The 17,278-nt window shown below is 44.5% G+C and overlaps 1 protein-coding gene across 5 annotated transcripts in view; it reads right to left on the reverse strand.

Annotated features, from left to right (window-relative positions):
• Positions 1–17,278, reverse strand: part of LOC120055549 (catenin delta-2-like) — a 118,152-nt gene that overhangs the window by 6,430 nt on the left and 94,444 nt on the right. For all 5 annotated transcript variants that reach the window (XM_039003420.1, XM_039003418.1, XM_039003419.1 and 2 more), the window contains 5 exons: positions 15,304–15,436; positions 11,315–11,528; positions 7,653–7,836; positions 3,029–3,146; positions 911–1,096 (listed from right to left, as the gene is read on the reverse strand). In XM_039003420.1, the coding sequence (XP_038859348.1) occupies positions 911–1,096; positions 3,029–3,146; positions 7,653–7,836; positions 11,315–11,528; positions 15,304–15,436 (835 nt within the window). The remainder of the gene's footprint in view (positions 1–910; positions 1,097–3,028; positions 3,147–7,652; positions 7,837–11,314; positions 11,529–15,303; positions 15,437–17,278) is intronic.

The following is a 17,278-nucleotide window of genomic DNA, read 5'->3' on the forward strand; positions in this document are numbered from 1 at the left end:
TACAAAATCATCACCACCAAGCCAACCACATGAGCATCTAATGTATGCCAGAGTAGATGAGTTGTACAGCCAATAGCATAATCCAACTCAGATGATAATCAAATCTTGGCTTTAGCCTGGTTATTGTCCCAGACATGGCAGAGAAAACCATGATAAATCTCTCCTCTTCACATTATATTTATGTTATTTAGCAGACACTCTTATCCAGAGTGACTTACAATTAGTGCATTCTTCTTAAAATAGCTAGGTGAGACAACATATCACAAACGTATCAAGTACATTTTCCCTCAAAGTATTAATCAGCAAAGTCCGTGCTAGAAGGAAAGGTAAGTGCCATTTTTTTTATGAAGGGCGTGTCAGGGGTGCCGTGAGATAGAGATACTGAAGATATATACTCTTCAAAGGTTTCAGACGTTTTCGGAAGATGGGCAGGGACTTTTGACTTTAGGGAGAAGCTTGTTCCACCATTGGCGTGCCAGGACAAAGAAGAGCTTTGACTAGGCTGAGTGGGGGCTGAATTCCTGTACTGGTAGAAGGGCCAAGAGACCAGAGGTGGCGGAATAGTGCTCGGGTTGGGATGTAGGGTTTGAACATAGCCGGAAGGTAAGGAGAGGCAGTTTCCCTTGCTGCTCCGTAGGCAAGCACCAGGGTCTTGAAGATGATACGAGCTTCGACTGGAAGCCAGTGGACTGTGCGGAGGAGCGGGATGATCTTAGGAAGGTTGAACAAAAGGCGGGCTGCGGCATTCTCTTCAAGCCCCTCTTTCAGAACTAAACCCAGTAAATGAGTAATTATCCATAAGATAGACCCCCCTCCCTAGCCAGCTTCCAGCACCACTGCTCTAACATGCTGGCTAATTGCTAACAGCTGCAGTTGAGATGTAGAGAGGATAGAAAGGAGAGGAACCCACCTGATCATGGGCCTTCTTTTTCTTCTTCTTCTTCCCCCAGCAACCTGAGCTCTCGGCATCCTTGCCGTTGGCATCGCCACAAAGCAATCCATCAAGCTCATCCGTGCCTATCTGCTGTCCCTGAGATGTCTCTGCAGCTAGTCGATATGAGAGGTTCCTCAAAATGCACACACAGTTTTCAATGGTCTGCAAGGACAAGAGGGAGATGATGAGAGATGAAGGGAAGGAGTGGGTGAAAGGAGAGAGGGGGAGACGAATAGAGAGAGAGAGAGAGAGAGAGAGAGAGAGAGACAGAAAGAGAGAGAGGAAGATAAATAGAGATTTGAGAGCAGTATTTCAATTTGAGGAGTGCCATGAGATGCTTTGCTTGTCGGCCATGTAGCGAACAAAGTAAAGTTATGACTTTATTTCCTCCAATGTGAGCGGACAGGATGTTTTAGGGATGCTATAAACTGGGGCAAATGCATGAGTTTGCTTTCGAATAGACAGAGCATGCAATGCAATAGACCATGACTCGGCATTTGATACAACACACACAGACCTTGTTACTAAACATTGCCTACTGTTGACAGTCTATTATTTCACGACATCTTCCACAGCGAAAAAGAGCAGATGCCAACCCTTCAATGCAACAATTAACAGTGGGAGAATTAAAGTATGGCTCTTTAACCAGTCTATAAAGGCAATTCAATTGGAACATTAATTGACCAGTCTGTTAAATGCAATTGGTACAGTAAAGCCAAGTGCATCTCTTTCTGATGTATGACTAACTCCTTGTACTCGTTAGATTGCTGTGCTGGATCCAGGCCAGAGCAGTACTGTAGTGACAATCCCATTGTAGTAAGCAGTGAGGCATTCAACACCGTAGTGGGGGACTCTGATCTTGTAAAGACTTTTCAGTGGGATTAGGGCCGCCAGATCGCCTTCAAACTGGTTGGCAGAAAGTAGTCCAGACATAACAAAGGCCCTCGGAAATCAAACGAAATAGGGCACTCATCTATAGCTCGTATGTAGAGGTACAATCGGAGGAGCTTTACGGTACCATAACCTACTGTACATAGTTATGAGTGTGGTAGAGAGGACAGATATGGAAGGAATTTCAATAGGGAAGAACAGTTTGTCATGGTTACTGCTTGACATCAGAAAAATGTAGTTGGGCTGCGCATCGCTCGAGGTTATCATGTACTGTATGTGTAACCGGTTTGAAATGGCTAGCTAGTTAGCGGGGTGCGCGCTAATAGCATTTCAATCGGTGACGTCACTCGCTCTGAGACCTTGAAGTAGTTACCTTGAAGTAGTTGTTCCCCTTGCTCTGCAAGGGCCGCGGCTTTTGTGGAGCGATGGGTAACGATGCTTCGAGGGTGGCTGTTGTCTATGTGTGCAGAGGGTCCCTGGTTCGGGGCGAGGAGAGGGACTGAAGCTATACTGTTACATATGTACCTAGTACCTAGTCCATTTTCTCTTAGATTCACAAGGTCTTCTACAAGCCATAAACAGGGGACCTTAAACCACATTGTCTGACATTGACAGTGTGTCAATTTCTCCATGCATGACCTGTGATTGAATCCTTCCAATAGTTGAACACTGAGTAGTACTTATAGTGGATCAAATCTTAACATAATAAAAATAGGCTTTGTTTCAATTATACTAAATAATGCATTTCAAAGCAGGATACAAACACTAGCATCATAGACTCTGAGGCATTCATTCGCAGGAAATTGGACAGCCGGTATGAGCTTTTGGGAAATGACCAGTGTAATCAGAGCTGTTGATGATCTGTGCTAGCGTCTAGCGTCTAGCGTCTAGCCTGACTGCACTGTACTGTAGATCCTCATCACCAATACCAGGAAGTCAGCGCCCCCTATCCCTCCATGCAGAGCACCAGCAAGGACAGGAGAGGTGTTGAGCAGCTAAATCATGAATAAAGAAGGCCATTTACAGGGGATGATGAGGTGGAGAGAGCCAGGGAGGCAACCTGGACAACACACTGATCCAGATCCACAACATGGGACGTTTGTGTGTGTGTGTGTTGAAATGATGGGCAGCCTCTGTCTGTGATTCCCTCAGCATCATGTTAAAGGGTCTATGAAAGAAGATGAGAGGAACACAAAGTCAAACCTTGCTATCGATCTCGCTGCTGCCCAAGGCGGTCTGGATCACGTAGAGCAGAGCGTCGGTAAGGCCCTCGCACTCCCTCATCCTCCTGCGAGCCTCCTCCCCTGCAGAGCTCACATTCCTGCAACAACAGCCAGTCAGACATTTTTCTTCAGCATTGTATCACTGTCATATTGTACAGCTGGTAGTTAACCATCATCATGATTTTTCAGTTGAATTTCAGGACTAAATATTGTATATACTACTTCTTCAGTGCTTGTCATCATAGTTGGTTGAATATAGGATAACTAAATAACGTTAATGATGTATAGTTTGACACCCTGACAAGCCTGGCCCATCATGTTCCCACTCTGGGTGCATCCCAAATGGCACCCTATTCCCTATACACTGAGTGAACAAAACATTAGGAAAACTTGCTCTTTCAATGACATAGACTGACCAGGTGAATCCAGGTAAAAGCTATGATCCCGGCAGGTAGCCTGGGTGGCAGGGACATTGGGCCAGTAACCAAAAGGTTGCTGGATTGAATCCCCGAGCTGACAAGGTAAAAATCTATCATTCTGCCCTGAGCAAGGCAGTTAACCCACTGTTCCTCGGGTGCCATGGATGTCGATTAAGGCAGCCCCCTGCACCTCTCTGATTCAGAGGGGTTGGGTTAAATGCCAAAGACTTGTTTCAGTTGAATGCATTCAGTTGTACAACTCACTAGGTATCCCCTAATCAATGTCACCTGTTAAATCCACTTTAATCAGTGTAGATGAAGGGGAGGAGACGGGTTAAAGAAGGATTTTTAAGCAGTTTGTGTATGCGTGACATCTCAGAGGGTGAATGGGCAAGACAAAATATTTAAGTGCCTTTTAATGGGGTATGGTAGTAGGTGGCAGGCGCACCGGTTTGAGTGTGTTAAGAACTGCAGCACTGCTGGGTTTTTCAAACTCAACAGTTTCCCGTGTGTATCAAGAATGGTCCACCACCCAAAGGACATCCATCCAACTTGACACAACTGTGGGAAGCATTGGAGTCAACGTGGGCCAGCATGCCTGTGGAACGCTTTCGACACCTTGTAGTCCATGTCCTGACGAATTGAGTCTGTTCTGAGGGCAAAAGGGGTGCAACTCAATATTGGCAAGATTTCCTAATGTTTTGGACACTCAGAGTTTATTTTTATTGAACTCTTATTTTACCAGGTAAGTTGACTGAGAACACATTCTCATTTACAGCAACAACCTGGGTAATAGTTACAGGGGATAAACAAGCCATTTGTAAACTGGGGATGATTAGGTGGCCATGATGGTATGAGGGCCAGATTGGGAATTTAGCCAGGACACCAGGGTTAACACACCTACTTTTACAATAAGTGCCATGGGATCTTTAGCAAACACAGAGAGTCAGGACACCCGTTTAACGTCCCACCTGAAAGACGGTAACCCTATACAGGGCAATGTCCCCAATCACTGCCCTGGAGCATTTGGATATTTGTTTTTAGATCAGAGGATAGGGTGCCACCTACTGGCCCTCCAACACCACTTCCAGCAGCATGTGGTCTCCCATCCAGGGACTGACCAGGACCAACACTGCTTAGCTTCAGAAGCAAGCCAGCAGTGAGATGCAGGGTGGTATGCAGCTGACTGTAGGGTATAGTGCACTACATCCTGTCTCCTCTCCGCTGCCCTTTAAATGTCAGGTCATTAAAAGTCCGTAATGGTGCAGCCATCCTGGTCTTATGACAGGCCTCTGTATGGACAACATGGCCTTTATCTATCTGTGTCTCCTGTTAGAGGCTTGGCCCAATTGATAGGGAGATTATTCTGCCATACCAAGAAAAAGAGCAGTAACTGCACATTTGGTCAAAAACGAGTTACTGACATTTTTGATACATTAAATACATGCTTATAATGTGGACAAATATCCTGCCTCCACTGTGTTGAGAAAATTGGGCTCATGTTTGCAGTAACTGAAAACAGTTACAGTGAAACCAGGGACAAAAGCAGTAACTGAAAAAAGTTATAGTGAAACCAGGGACAAAAGCAGTAACTGGAAAAAGTTACAGTGAAACCAAGGACAAAAGCAGTAACTGGAAAAAGTTAGTGAAACCAAGGACAAAAGGAGTAACTGGAAAAAGTTAGTGAAACCAGGGACAAAAGCAGTAACTGGAAAAAGTTACAGTGAAACCAGGGACAAAAGCAGTAACTGGAAAAAGTTACAGTGAAACCAGGGACAAAAGCAGTAACTGGAAAAAGTTACAGTGAAACCAGGGACAAAAGCAGTAACTGGAAAAAGTTACAGTGAAACCAGGGACAAAAGCAGTAACTGGAAAAAGTTAGTGAAACCAGGGACAAAAGCAGTAACTGGAAAAAGTTACAGTGAAACCAGGGACAAAAGCAGTAACTGGAAAAAGTTACAGTGAAACCAGGGACAAAAGCAGTAACTGCAATCACTCACATCAGTTACTGCCTTTTACCTTGGTTTCACTGATCTTTGGGCTGCAGTGTCTACGGTTTACCTTGGCATTATTTATTGTTCTTTGCTGATACAAGTATCAAACTATATGACACTGACAACCACATCTATGAACACAAGTTGTGTAAAAAAATAAATCACAATGGATTCCAGTTGGTGTACCAAGCAAGAAGGCACTAACTGTCGTCTAGGGTCAAAGCTCATGTCAGAAGTCAGGGTCAATATGAATAAAAAATTGCCTCATGTTAAGACAACAGATAACCACATCTCTAGTGATCTGCCTACAACTCATTTGGCTGGACAATTTAAAAATTATAAAGCCATTTTTCTCAGTTCCACACTATGAGCAGTTAGGGCTCTTTTGCTTGGTAGGTCAGTATGGATGGCCTGTTTGTGACTCCGTTGGCACCTCCAGAACTTTGTAATGGGCCTGATAAACAAAGCAGACCATGGATCAATCTACTGGATCAGTATCTGTTCTGGAGGTGCTCTTTCTAGTTCAGTGATGAGTGACTTGACTGTATAAGTGAGACGGGCTCTGGTTAGATAGAGACAGGGTCCTTTATCAGGTCGTTCCTAAAACACAGCAGTCACTGCCCACTGACCACCCCAGGGTGATACAAGGAAACATGGAGCATCTTCAATAGGCTTGTTGACTCTATTGTGCATTGACAATCTAACGGTAAAAGGGCTTGTTGACTTTATTGTGAGTCTGATGAATAGTGATAATTAGTATATTCTCTTGCTGTCAAGGGCTATGCTCCTATTGACACTCTTCCTTCCGTTAGACACCAGCTGATCCCTGGCAGAGAGGCACCCTGTGAAGAATGTCAGTCAGCTAGCGTGCTGCGTTCGCTGTTAGCCATGGTTATTCTGTTCTGAAGACAGCCAGCGTGAGTGTCACAGGATGAGGGACAGGTGTGTGATGAGGCGGCAGGTGGCGAGGCATCTTAGTCCTGCACATTACATATTCAATCAAAGCTCCTGTTCTGTTGTTCCTTAACGACCGATGAAATTAATTAGCCTGCTGAGCTCAGGGATTTACAGTACAGTCATTCATACCTCACAGGCAGGCATTAAGACTCAGCACATTTCACTTACAGTGGGCTTCCTCCCACTCCACGCTGCTGCAGTGCTGATTGGTTATGCTGCAGAGGACTACCTGTCTGGTGGCCAATGGGAACGGGGCATGCCCACAAAGTCCACCTCCCTTTCATTAATCACTTCCTGCTTTGACAAGGTGTGGGCATATTAATGGTTTCAACTATTAGCAGATAATACCACTAAAGAGAAGCAGTGACATATTGCACAGAGAGGGTAATGCACTGTAGGTAAAATGAATAACTCCAAAATTAACAGACAAGCAATGTATTAGCTAAGATCTCATTATTCTCCTTCTTCACAGATGCTTCTCTTGCTGGTACGCAGGAGGTGAGGGCCCAGATATAAAAGAGTAGAAACACTTGACACATAGCCAATTTTCTTCCGGTGCCAGCGCTATAATCAGAAAGTCTTTGACAATATTCCAGAATTATAGAATGCTTTAATGGAATCCTGCAGGGAGCAGAGCAGACAGTTTTAAGCCTCACCGAGTGCTGACATGGCGTTTTCACACAACATCCCTCATAGTGAAGGTAATTATGGGGAAGAAGCATGTTACATGGGCTCCCATAATCAGTCTGACACTTGTGGCATTCATTGTCTGTGATAAAACTTCCTTAATCAATAACCCTCATTCTTCAAGTCAATACTCACAATACGTACAAAGCTTCATGAGTATACTCCGTTTGAAAGAGCAATGTGTTACATCCTGCATTACCAACACAAAGGAACTGGGTGCAGGCAAGCCAGGCAGGGACAAAGCAGGGAGACATTCACCTGAAAGAAGCCGACCGCTCTGAGTGAAAGCTACACCAAGAAGAGGAATAGTCCCCAGAAGACACCTTACAACCCAGTGCATGTAACCTCAGGTTGACATACACTGTCATGACTTGTGACTTTTAACCTCTAACCCTGCCACTGTGCTGTCACTTCTGCTTTGCTTGCTCTTTGGGGTCTTGGCTGGGTAAATGTAAAGAACCTTGTGACTACTGCTGATGTAAAAAGCTAGCAAACTTTATTAAATAAATTTGATCGATTGACCCGAGGGTCCAGTAACAGTACTGACCTGAGGCAGCCGGTGGCGTTGCGGAGCACCTGGGAGGAGTGCAAGTGCAGCTTGCGGTCTTCCTGATGGGGCGAGGTGTCCCAGCCCGAGTGGGGGATGATGACAGCGTTGGTCAGCACGGCCAGGGCATCCTGGATAATGGGCATCTTCAGGGCATCACACGACGACAGGTTCCACAGCACACCTGAACAGAGAACATCAGATAGGATAGGACGTTGACGAACAGTGATTTAACGTGGGAGAATGGTCAGCTGTAGAGATCCCGGGAAGGGAATGGTGATATATTGTTGGATTTTTTTGTTGGAGAACAAAAGTTGAATATACTTCCTCTGAAATTAAAATAAGGATCATGTTGGACAAAAACTGTTCAAAACATTAAAAAGAAAATGGAAAACTGTAAGGCTCTATAACTGTTTAATAACTTGTCGCAAAACAGCATATTTCACCCCTAGTTTTGAATTAGTGAGAGGTTGTCGTGATTGTGCAATAAACCGGGCACCTGGGGCTTCATAGATTTATATATTTTCCCTAGTAATTTAATGTGCAAACCAGCCAACCTAAAAAATGAAGGAATTTTCTCTCGCCTACCAATTACATTCAAAGCCAGCGGCTTTGGCACAGCCTGTATGAGTAAACCACAAAGAGACAGAGGGAGGAAGCGCTCTCTCTCTGCAGCTGGGCTCTCCTCTCTCTTTAACCACACTGACTACGACTTCAGTCTTCCTCCTCAAGCTGGGGTGCTTTACTAAACACTGAACAGGGGCAATACGTGTCCACAGATAGTATACCATCCCAATTTACATATGACTTAAAAAGACAACCGACTCATGTGTCACTATAAATTGCTTTCAGTAGGATGTGGTAGGAACATGGTGACTCTGCCATGGATGGTGTTAAGAAGTGAGCAGAAGCTGTCAGCCAAAGATCGAGATACATACACAGCACAAGAGCTGGCCGGTTATCTATAAGCGGAAAGAGGAAGAAAAGGGTGGAGGAGAGGGTCCTTCACTCTACAACCCTTCATACGCCAACCCCCCCCCCCCCCCCATTTTTATTTTATTTTTATTATAAAGCAACACCTCACGGCACAAAGCCTCTCCCCCATGTGACCTACTTGCTGTGTGTACTGTATGTACTGACATGTATGTGTAACTGATAGATGCACACACACACACATATTACATGTTCATGTTTTTAAATGTATGTAAATTGTAAACTCTTTTGTTCTGTAATGTATTTTTAGTTCTCGTGTCAGACCCCAGTAAGACTAGCTGTCGCCACCGGCGTCGGCTAATGGGGATCCTAATAAATCACATCAACAATCAAACCAGAGGGCACACCCACACACACACCCACACACACACACACACACACACACACACACTCAGAGCACTGATTGTAATGACCTTGACAGCTGGCCCAACACATTATAATTCTTGTTGACCTTCACCACGTCATGTCCCTCCTAGGACACCGTAGCCGTAGCATTTATGATTGCAATTACCAGTGGTGAGGCAGTCAGTCACTCTTCACCCGTTCCTCTCACAACAACAATGTAATTACATAGATCTACTTTAGTCTTATCAGCCATGTTGGGATGTTTTCCTTGTGGTCTGCTCTGCTCTAAATAACTAGCTGCGTGGCTCATAATTAGCGGAGACAGTAATCTTGCAGAGAGCATTACTTTACCGCGCTCGGGGCAGCGCACAACATTTCTGTGTTTTTAAAAATGAAAGAGCTGCTGCCTATAGCGGTGGCGGCGGTGGGCTCGGCCGATAATAACCGCCTATAACATCATCTTGTTCCAGTGGGGAAGAAAATATGGATGTTTTATTTCGCTGGATAGATGAGAGGTTAATTGCCTCAGCCTTACATCATCGGGGAGGCGGGCGGTGCGGGGGGGTGCGAGAGCATAATTTCGTGGGGAGAAAGCAGGCCGTCTGCAGAACTAGACCCAAATTATCTCTACGGGGGGTAGTGGAAGTTGAGGGCACTGTGCAGGTTGTCAAGGTGACAGAAATGGCATTTTAGGAGCATGACGTTTTTATGTGGTTCAGCCGCTATGTCGTGTAAGGCAGCCACTATGTCGTGTAAGGCAGCCGCTATGTCGTGTAAGGCAGCCGCTATGTCGTGTAAGGCAGCCGCTATGTCGTGTAAGGCAGCCGCTATGTCGTGTAAGGCAGCCACTATGTCGTGTAAGGCAGCCACTATGTCGTGTAAGGCAGCCACTATGTCGTGTAAGGCAGCCACTATGTCGTGTAAGGCAGCCACTATGTCGTGTAAGGCAGCCGCTATGTCGTGAGCCGACAGTGATTCAGTGCAGATGACATTCCAATCAAATCAGGTCAAATCAGCCACTCTTTACAATGAGTCACTGTGGTACCGAAACAAATGTGAAGAAATAAAATAAACTACATCCCAGCTCTGATGGGATAAGACGTATAGATAGATGTCTGTATATCTATGTCTGTAGATGGCTGTACATTTCTACCATTCTCCTCCAACTACTACAACTTTTAAATGAATCTACTCCGATAACTCCTATCCCTCCACTAGATTAGAATAATTGTACCCTGGCTGTGTAAAAGCAGCAACAGGGGTTCCTGTTCGACATCACATGGAGTCCAGGATACAATCTACATCTTTAATCTCAGAAGACAAGAAATTTGCCATTAAAAATAGTTGTATTTTTTCTGAATAATCGTCTTTGGCTCCTCTAAATGCAAGGGGGGCTTCTTAGAGCAGCGGGGGAAACAACAATCTTGTTTGGCTAACTGTGATGTCATAAACCACCGCTGCCACCGCATGCCTAAGAAGGGCGCCCCTTGGCAGTTGGTGACACGGGGAAGGCTCAGGGAAGGCTAGGAGACAGAGATAGACTGGTAAATGGTCCCGTTAATCCATGCCCAGTCACAGGAAGGGGAGAGGAAGCTCAGGCGGCCACTGTGACTGATTTAAACAGCCAGAAGAGAAGATGTGAAGAGGCAGAATTCCTCTGGGCCGGCAAAGGTTTTCTGCAGCCTGATTAATTTGTGACAGGAGGGACTGTGTTCCAAGCGTTGAATTGCTTTCTAATTTATATGGTAATCTCCGTTAAGACAGTATCAGCACAAATCATATATTTCCTAAGCATTTCCTGGTTTAAAAACGTCTCTACAGTAAAGAATAAATCATAAAAGGATGCAGCAGCATGCTCTCTCTAAACATGATTTAAACGGGGATTTAACCTCTGACTTCTTATTGACTAAGTGCCTTTTGGCAATGTTGACTTTTAGAACATCGTCATTTAATAGATATCTGTGGTGCCATACCCCAATGAAGTTTCACATCATATTGTATGTCATCAAATATATGCATTTTCTGTCCAGTCAAGTCATTTGTGGATATTCGTGTTTTCATATTCAGTGTTTAACTAGCTGACTTATATTGATGAGCCACTATTATGGATGTTGATGTGACACGTCCCTTTGGGATTCTTTGCCTCTACAGCCTACCGTAGTTATCCAGCCCCCAGTAACATTGACAGTTAAACATTAGATAACACGCCCATACGCATCCAGGTATAATCCTTTATAACTTGTTTTAAATACTTTTTATAATGTCATATAGCAAGGCTATGTTATGTCTCTCTATGTTATATCTTGTCAACAAACTCTGTTTACCTGTGAGCAGCTCCCTAATCTCCATGTCTGTGGTCTTCCTCAGCAGGCGGACCAGGGCTGGGATCCCCCCACAGTTCTTCAGGGCGATCTTGTTGTCATCGTTGGCCTTGCCGTACACCAGGTTCCTCAGAGCTCCACAGGCGCTGCGGTGCACGTCGGTCATCCTGTGATCTAGCAGATCCACCAGCAGCTGGATCCCTCCTTGCCTCCGGATCTGGTGAGAGGAACAGGGAGAGGAGAGGAAGGACGTAAGTGGATCCACTGGATCAAAATTAAAAGATAGAGCAAGAGCAGTACAAATATATATGCACTAGTATAGCTACTGTTCTTTACTGTTCAATTGTCTACAGCAAAAGTCATAGTTAGTCATAGTTTTCAGCATTGACAACAATATCCCTAAAGGCATCCCTATATAAATACTATTCTTCATTTCACTCAGGTACCTTTTCTCTATAAATAACTAGAGCCATGTCAAACACGTGGCTGCACACAGACAGAAAGGCCCAGGTCACACTGTCACAGTGTTCTGCCATATTAGTGACAGAGTGACAGAGGATGTGATGACCTGGCAGAGTGACACACACACACACACACACACACACACACACACACACACACACACACACACACACACACACACACACACACACACACACGAGGACTGGTGCCAACAGTCAGCAGATGTGCTGCCAGGTCCAACAGAATGGATCAGCATTGCTGCTGTTTCTGAACCTCTCAACTTCCATTAAACACAGAGGAGAAACATGATTACAAATCAGAGACCCTGTTCATCTGGGTGCTCTGCTCCAATTTACTGACAATTCATTTAGTGACAAGGTTTACCCCATCATGGCTTCTGTTATTACACTACACGTGCCATTTTATGGCTGATTCATAATCAGTCAATGCACAAACAAAGAGGTGTTGGCAAAGGCGATAGACACTGGCTCACTAGATTGCAGGCTACATGCTATCATTATCCAGTACATGCTGTACGTACAGTTGAAGTCAGAAGTTTACATACACTTAGGTTGGAGTCATTAAAAATTGTTTTTCAACCACTCCACAAATTTCTTGTTAAATAAGAAAACTATAGTTTTGGCATGTCTGTTAGGACATCTACTTCGTGCATCACACAAGTCATTTTTCCAAGAATTGTTAACAGACAGATTATTTCACTTATAATTCATTGTATCACAATTCCAGTGGGTCAGAAGTTTACATACACTCAGTTGACTGTGCCTTTAAACAGCTTGGAAAATTACAGAAAATTATGTCATGGCTTTAGATGCTTCTGATAGGCTAATTGACATAATTTGAGTCAATTGGAGGTGTACCTGTGGATGTATTTCAAGGTCTACCTTCAAACTCAATACCTCTTTACTTGACATCATGGGAAAATCAAAATAAATCAGCCAAAAAATTATAGACCTCCACAAGTCTGGTTCATCCTTGGGTGCAATTTCCAAACGCCTGAAGGTACCACGTTCATCTGTACCAACAATAGTACGCAAGTATATACACCATGGGACCACGCAGCCGTCATACCGCTCAGAAAGGAGACGCATTCTGTCTCCTAGAGATGAACGTACTTTGGTGCAAAAAGTGCAAATCAATCCCAGAACAACAGCAAAGGACCCTGTGAAGATGCTGGAGGAAACAGGTACAAAAGTATCTATATCCACAGTAAAACGAGTCCTATATCCACATAACCTGAAAGGCCGCTCAGCAAGGAAGAAGCCACTGCTCCAAAATCGCCACAAAAAAAGCCAGACTACGGTTTGCAACTGCACATGGGGACAAAGATCGTACTTTTTGGAGAAATGTCCTCTGGTCTGATGAAAGAAAAATAGTAATGTTTAGCCATAATGACCATTGTAATGTTTGGAGGAAAAAGGGGGAGGCTTGCAAGCCGAAGAACACCATTCCAACCGTGAAGCACGGGGGTGGCAGCATCATGTTGTGGGGGTGCTTTGCTGCAGGAGGGACTGGTGCACTTCACAAAATAGATGGCATCATGAGGTAGGAAAATTATGTGGATATATTGAAGCAACATCTCAAGACATCATCAGTCAGGAAGTTAAAGCTTGGTTGCAAATGGGTCTTCCAAATGGACAATGACCCCAAGCATACTTCCAAAGCTCTGTCAGGCCAAAATTCACTCAACTTATTGTGGGAAGCTTGTGGAAAGCTACCCAAAACGTTTGACCCAAGTTAAACAATTTAAAGGCGATGCTACCAAATATTAATTGAGTGTATGTAAACTTCTGACCCACTGGGAATGTGATTAAATAAATTAAAGATGAAATAAATAATTCTCTCTGCTATTATTCTGACATTTCACATTCTTAAAATAAAGTGGTGATCCTAAATTACCTAAGACAGGGAATATTTACTAGGATTAAATGTCAGAAATTGTGAAAAGCTGAGTTTAAATGTATTTGGCTAAGGTGTATGTAAACTTCCGACTTCAACTGTATGTATATTCCCTACTGTTTATGAAAACACTTACTCGACTCATCTCCCTTGCTCTGCTGTTATCAAAATAAAGCACCCAGTAAATAGTCATTCCCTTCACACAGCCTCCTGGTCCAAAAATAACCAAGATACCGTTGTAAAGAATACGAGGGGAGACAGAGAGCTAATTTCAAGCGCAGGGCGCAGCAGGTGTTTATTGCAAAGGACCACAGGAGGAGGCAGGTAGCTGGGTCCAGGGGCAGGCAGAAGGTCATACACAGGGGGTACAAAAGGGCAACAGTACAGGCAGGGAAAAGGCTAGTAACATAGTCCAGGAGATCAGGCAATAGGTAGATAACAGGAAATCCGATAGGCTAAAGTACAGGCAGGGAATAGCCAAAAGGCGTCGTTAGTGAGGCAGGCAAAAACTATCATACACGGGAGGAGTAAATCACAGTAAAAACAGAGCTCTGAAAGAAGTGTGTCACAAAACATACAATACCTCACAGTGATGGGGGCAAAGACCTGAACTAAATAGTGTGTGATAATGACATACAGGTGTGTGATCAGGTGATTAGAATTCAGGTGATTGGGATCTGGAGAGTGAGCTGCGTTCAGGGGATCTACGTGTTTGAGAGTGTGAGTTGGAAGCAGACGTTACAACCGCTAGGCGAGAAGACACCATCATGATACACATGGCTAACGTGGATTGCCTTGCAGTACTATACATAGTGTGCGGGTGTGCCTGTGTGTGTGCATGCCTATGGGGTGTGTATGTGTGCAATCACGGATATGTGTGTGTGGGTCTGCCCATGTTGCCTGTGTGATGTATCTCATAGTCTGAGAGAGGAAACGGGATGAGAGTCAGCAGTGTTCCAGGGAAGGCATCAGCTGACCTAATGACTTTCTTCCAATCCTTCCCAGAGGGCATCTGACCTGCAACTTATCCCTCCATCTCCCCATCCCTCTTAACACCCCAACTCCCCATCCCTCCAACTCCCCATCCCGCCATCTCCCATTCCTGCCATCCCTCCATCTCCCCATCCTTCCATCTCAACCTCTCCCCATCTCACCATCCCTCCACCTCACCCAGTCAATGTCCCCACATATCAAAGACATATCACGCACACAACAAGCTATCCAACATCCCTGCATACAGGTGAGGCAAATCAAGTGAGGCAAAAGTAGGCAATATTATCTATCCACTAATGTGAGGAGAATTCACAATTCAAGCACCTGGAATTTATCTTGAGCTAGAACGGTGAATTATGAATTATTCTCGCAAAAGGCTTCACAAAAGGTCTAAATTTTAGATAATGTACTGAACAGAGGCATACTTTTCTATGTTTCATAGGTTTCAACTGAAGCAGGCCCCAGCTGCCCAGGGCCCTCCCACTGATATGTTAGACACTGATTTAACAACTTCATGGGGCCTATACATTTTATAATGTATAAGCAGTGGATGCAGGTGTCCCAGCTAGCACACAGCAGTAGAAACTGTATGGATCCGGACCCAACCGATGCATGGTTACCTCAGACTTGATCTTGTTGTCTCCGAAGCACAGGTGTTGGAGGTAGGCTGCAGCGTTGGACTGGACCGAGGGGAACTGGTGCTGCAGCATCTGGATCACCTCAGGCAGCTCTGGGTCTCTCCAGCCAAACTCCCTGCAGAGGACCATGGGAAACACAGGGATGAATACAGAACAGAACTGGATGGGTAAAAGGCTTCTGCGTCCCAAATGGACCTTATTCCATGCCCTCATAGGGCTCTGGTCAAAAGTAGTGCACTATATAGGAAATAGGGTGCCATTTGAGACAGACACAAGCATAGAAATACAGTACTAAACAAAATGATCACTCATTGTGTATTATACTGCAATCTTCAACCTATCTTTTCAGATGACTGCTGTCTTTGTGTTGTTTCATTTTCATGGTAGATTGACAAAGTAGTTGTGGTGTTGTGGTATAATACAATTTCTGCATTAGGCATCTCTGTTCACTCTTTCTTTTAAATGCCTTGAGTTTGGCTTATTGTGTGTGTAGCTATATTGATGTTTAATACTACAGTATGTTCTAATCAAATTAAATTGTAATAGTCACATGTGGCAAATACAAGAGGTGTAGACCTTACAGTGAAATGCTTACTTACAAGCCCCTAACCAACAATGCAGTTAAAAAATATATATAGATAAGAATAAGAAATAAAAGTAACAAGTAATTAAAGAGCAGCAGTGAAATAACAATAGCGAGACTATATACAGGGGGGTACCGATACAGAGTCAATGTGTGGGGAAACCAGTTATTTGAGGTAGTATGTACATGTACTGTAGGTAGAGTTATTAAAGTGACCATGCATAGATGAGAGTAGCAGTGGTATAAAGAGGGGGTGAGAGTGGGTGAGAGGGGGGCACTGCAAATAGTCTGGGTAGCAATTTGACTAGATGTTCAGGAGAGTCTTATGTTTGGGGGTAGAAGCTGTTTAGAAGCCTCTTGGACCTAGACTTGGCGCTCCGGTACCGCTTGCCATGCGGTAGCAGAGAGAACAGTCTATGACTGGGGTGGCTGGAGTCTTTGACAATTTTTAGGCCTTCTTCTGACACCGCCTGGTATAGAGGTCCTGGATGGCAGGAAGCTTAGCCCCAGTGATGTACTGGGGCCTCAATCATGGACTCAATCATGGACACTCTTACTGACAGTTGTGGCTGCTTTGCGTGATGTATTGTTGTCTCTACCTTCTTGCCCTTTGTGCTGTTGTCTGTGCCCAATAATGTATACCATGTTTTGTGCTGCTCCCATGTTGTGTTGCTACCATGCTGATGTCATGTTGTGTTGCTACCATGCTGTGTTATCATGTGTTGCTGCCTTGCTATGTTGTTGTCTTAGGTCTCTCTTGATGTAGTGTTGTGTTGTCTCTCTTGCCATGATGTGTGCTTTGTCCTATATTTGTGTTATTTTTAAAAATATATATTTTTTAATCCCAGCCCCCGTCCCCGCAGGAGGTCTTTTGCCTTTTGGTAGGCCGTCATTGTAAATAAGAATTTGTTCTTAACTGACTTGCATTGTTAAATAAAGGTTAAATAAAAAAATAATAAACAAGGCCGTACGCACTACCCTCTGTAGTGCCTTGTGGTCGGAGGCCGAGCAGTTGCCATACCAGGCAGTGATGCAACCAGTCAGGATGCTCTCGATGGTGCAGCTGTAGAACCTTTTGAGGATCTGAGGACCCATGCCAAATTCTTTCAGTCTCCTGAGGGGGAACAGGTTTTGTCGTGCCCTCTTCACGACTGTCTTGGTGTGCTTAGACCATGTTAGTTTGTTGGTGATGTGGACACCAAGGAACTTGAAGCTCTCAACCCAGCCCCGTCGATGAGAATGGGGGCGTGCTCGGTCCTCTTTTTCCTGTAGTCCACAATCATCTCCTTTGTCTTGATCATGTTGAGGGAGAGGTTGTTGTCCTGGCATCACACGGCCAGGTCTCTGACCTCCTCCCTATAGGCTGTCTCATCG

The sequence above is a fragment of the Salvelinus namaycush genome, chromosome 11 (genome assembly GCF_016432855.1).
Source record: "Salvelinus namaycush isolate Seneca chromosome 11, SaNama_1.0, whole genome shotgun sequence".
In the NCBI taxonomy this organism is placed as follows: domain Eukaryota; kingdom Metazoa; phylum Chordata; class Actinopteri; order Salmoniformes; family Salmonidae; genus Salvelinus; species Salvelinus namaycush.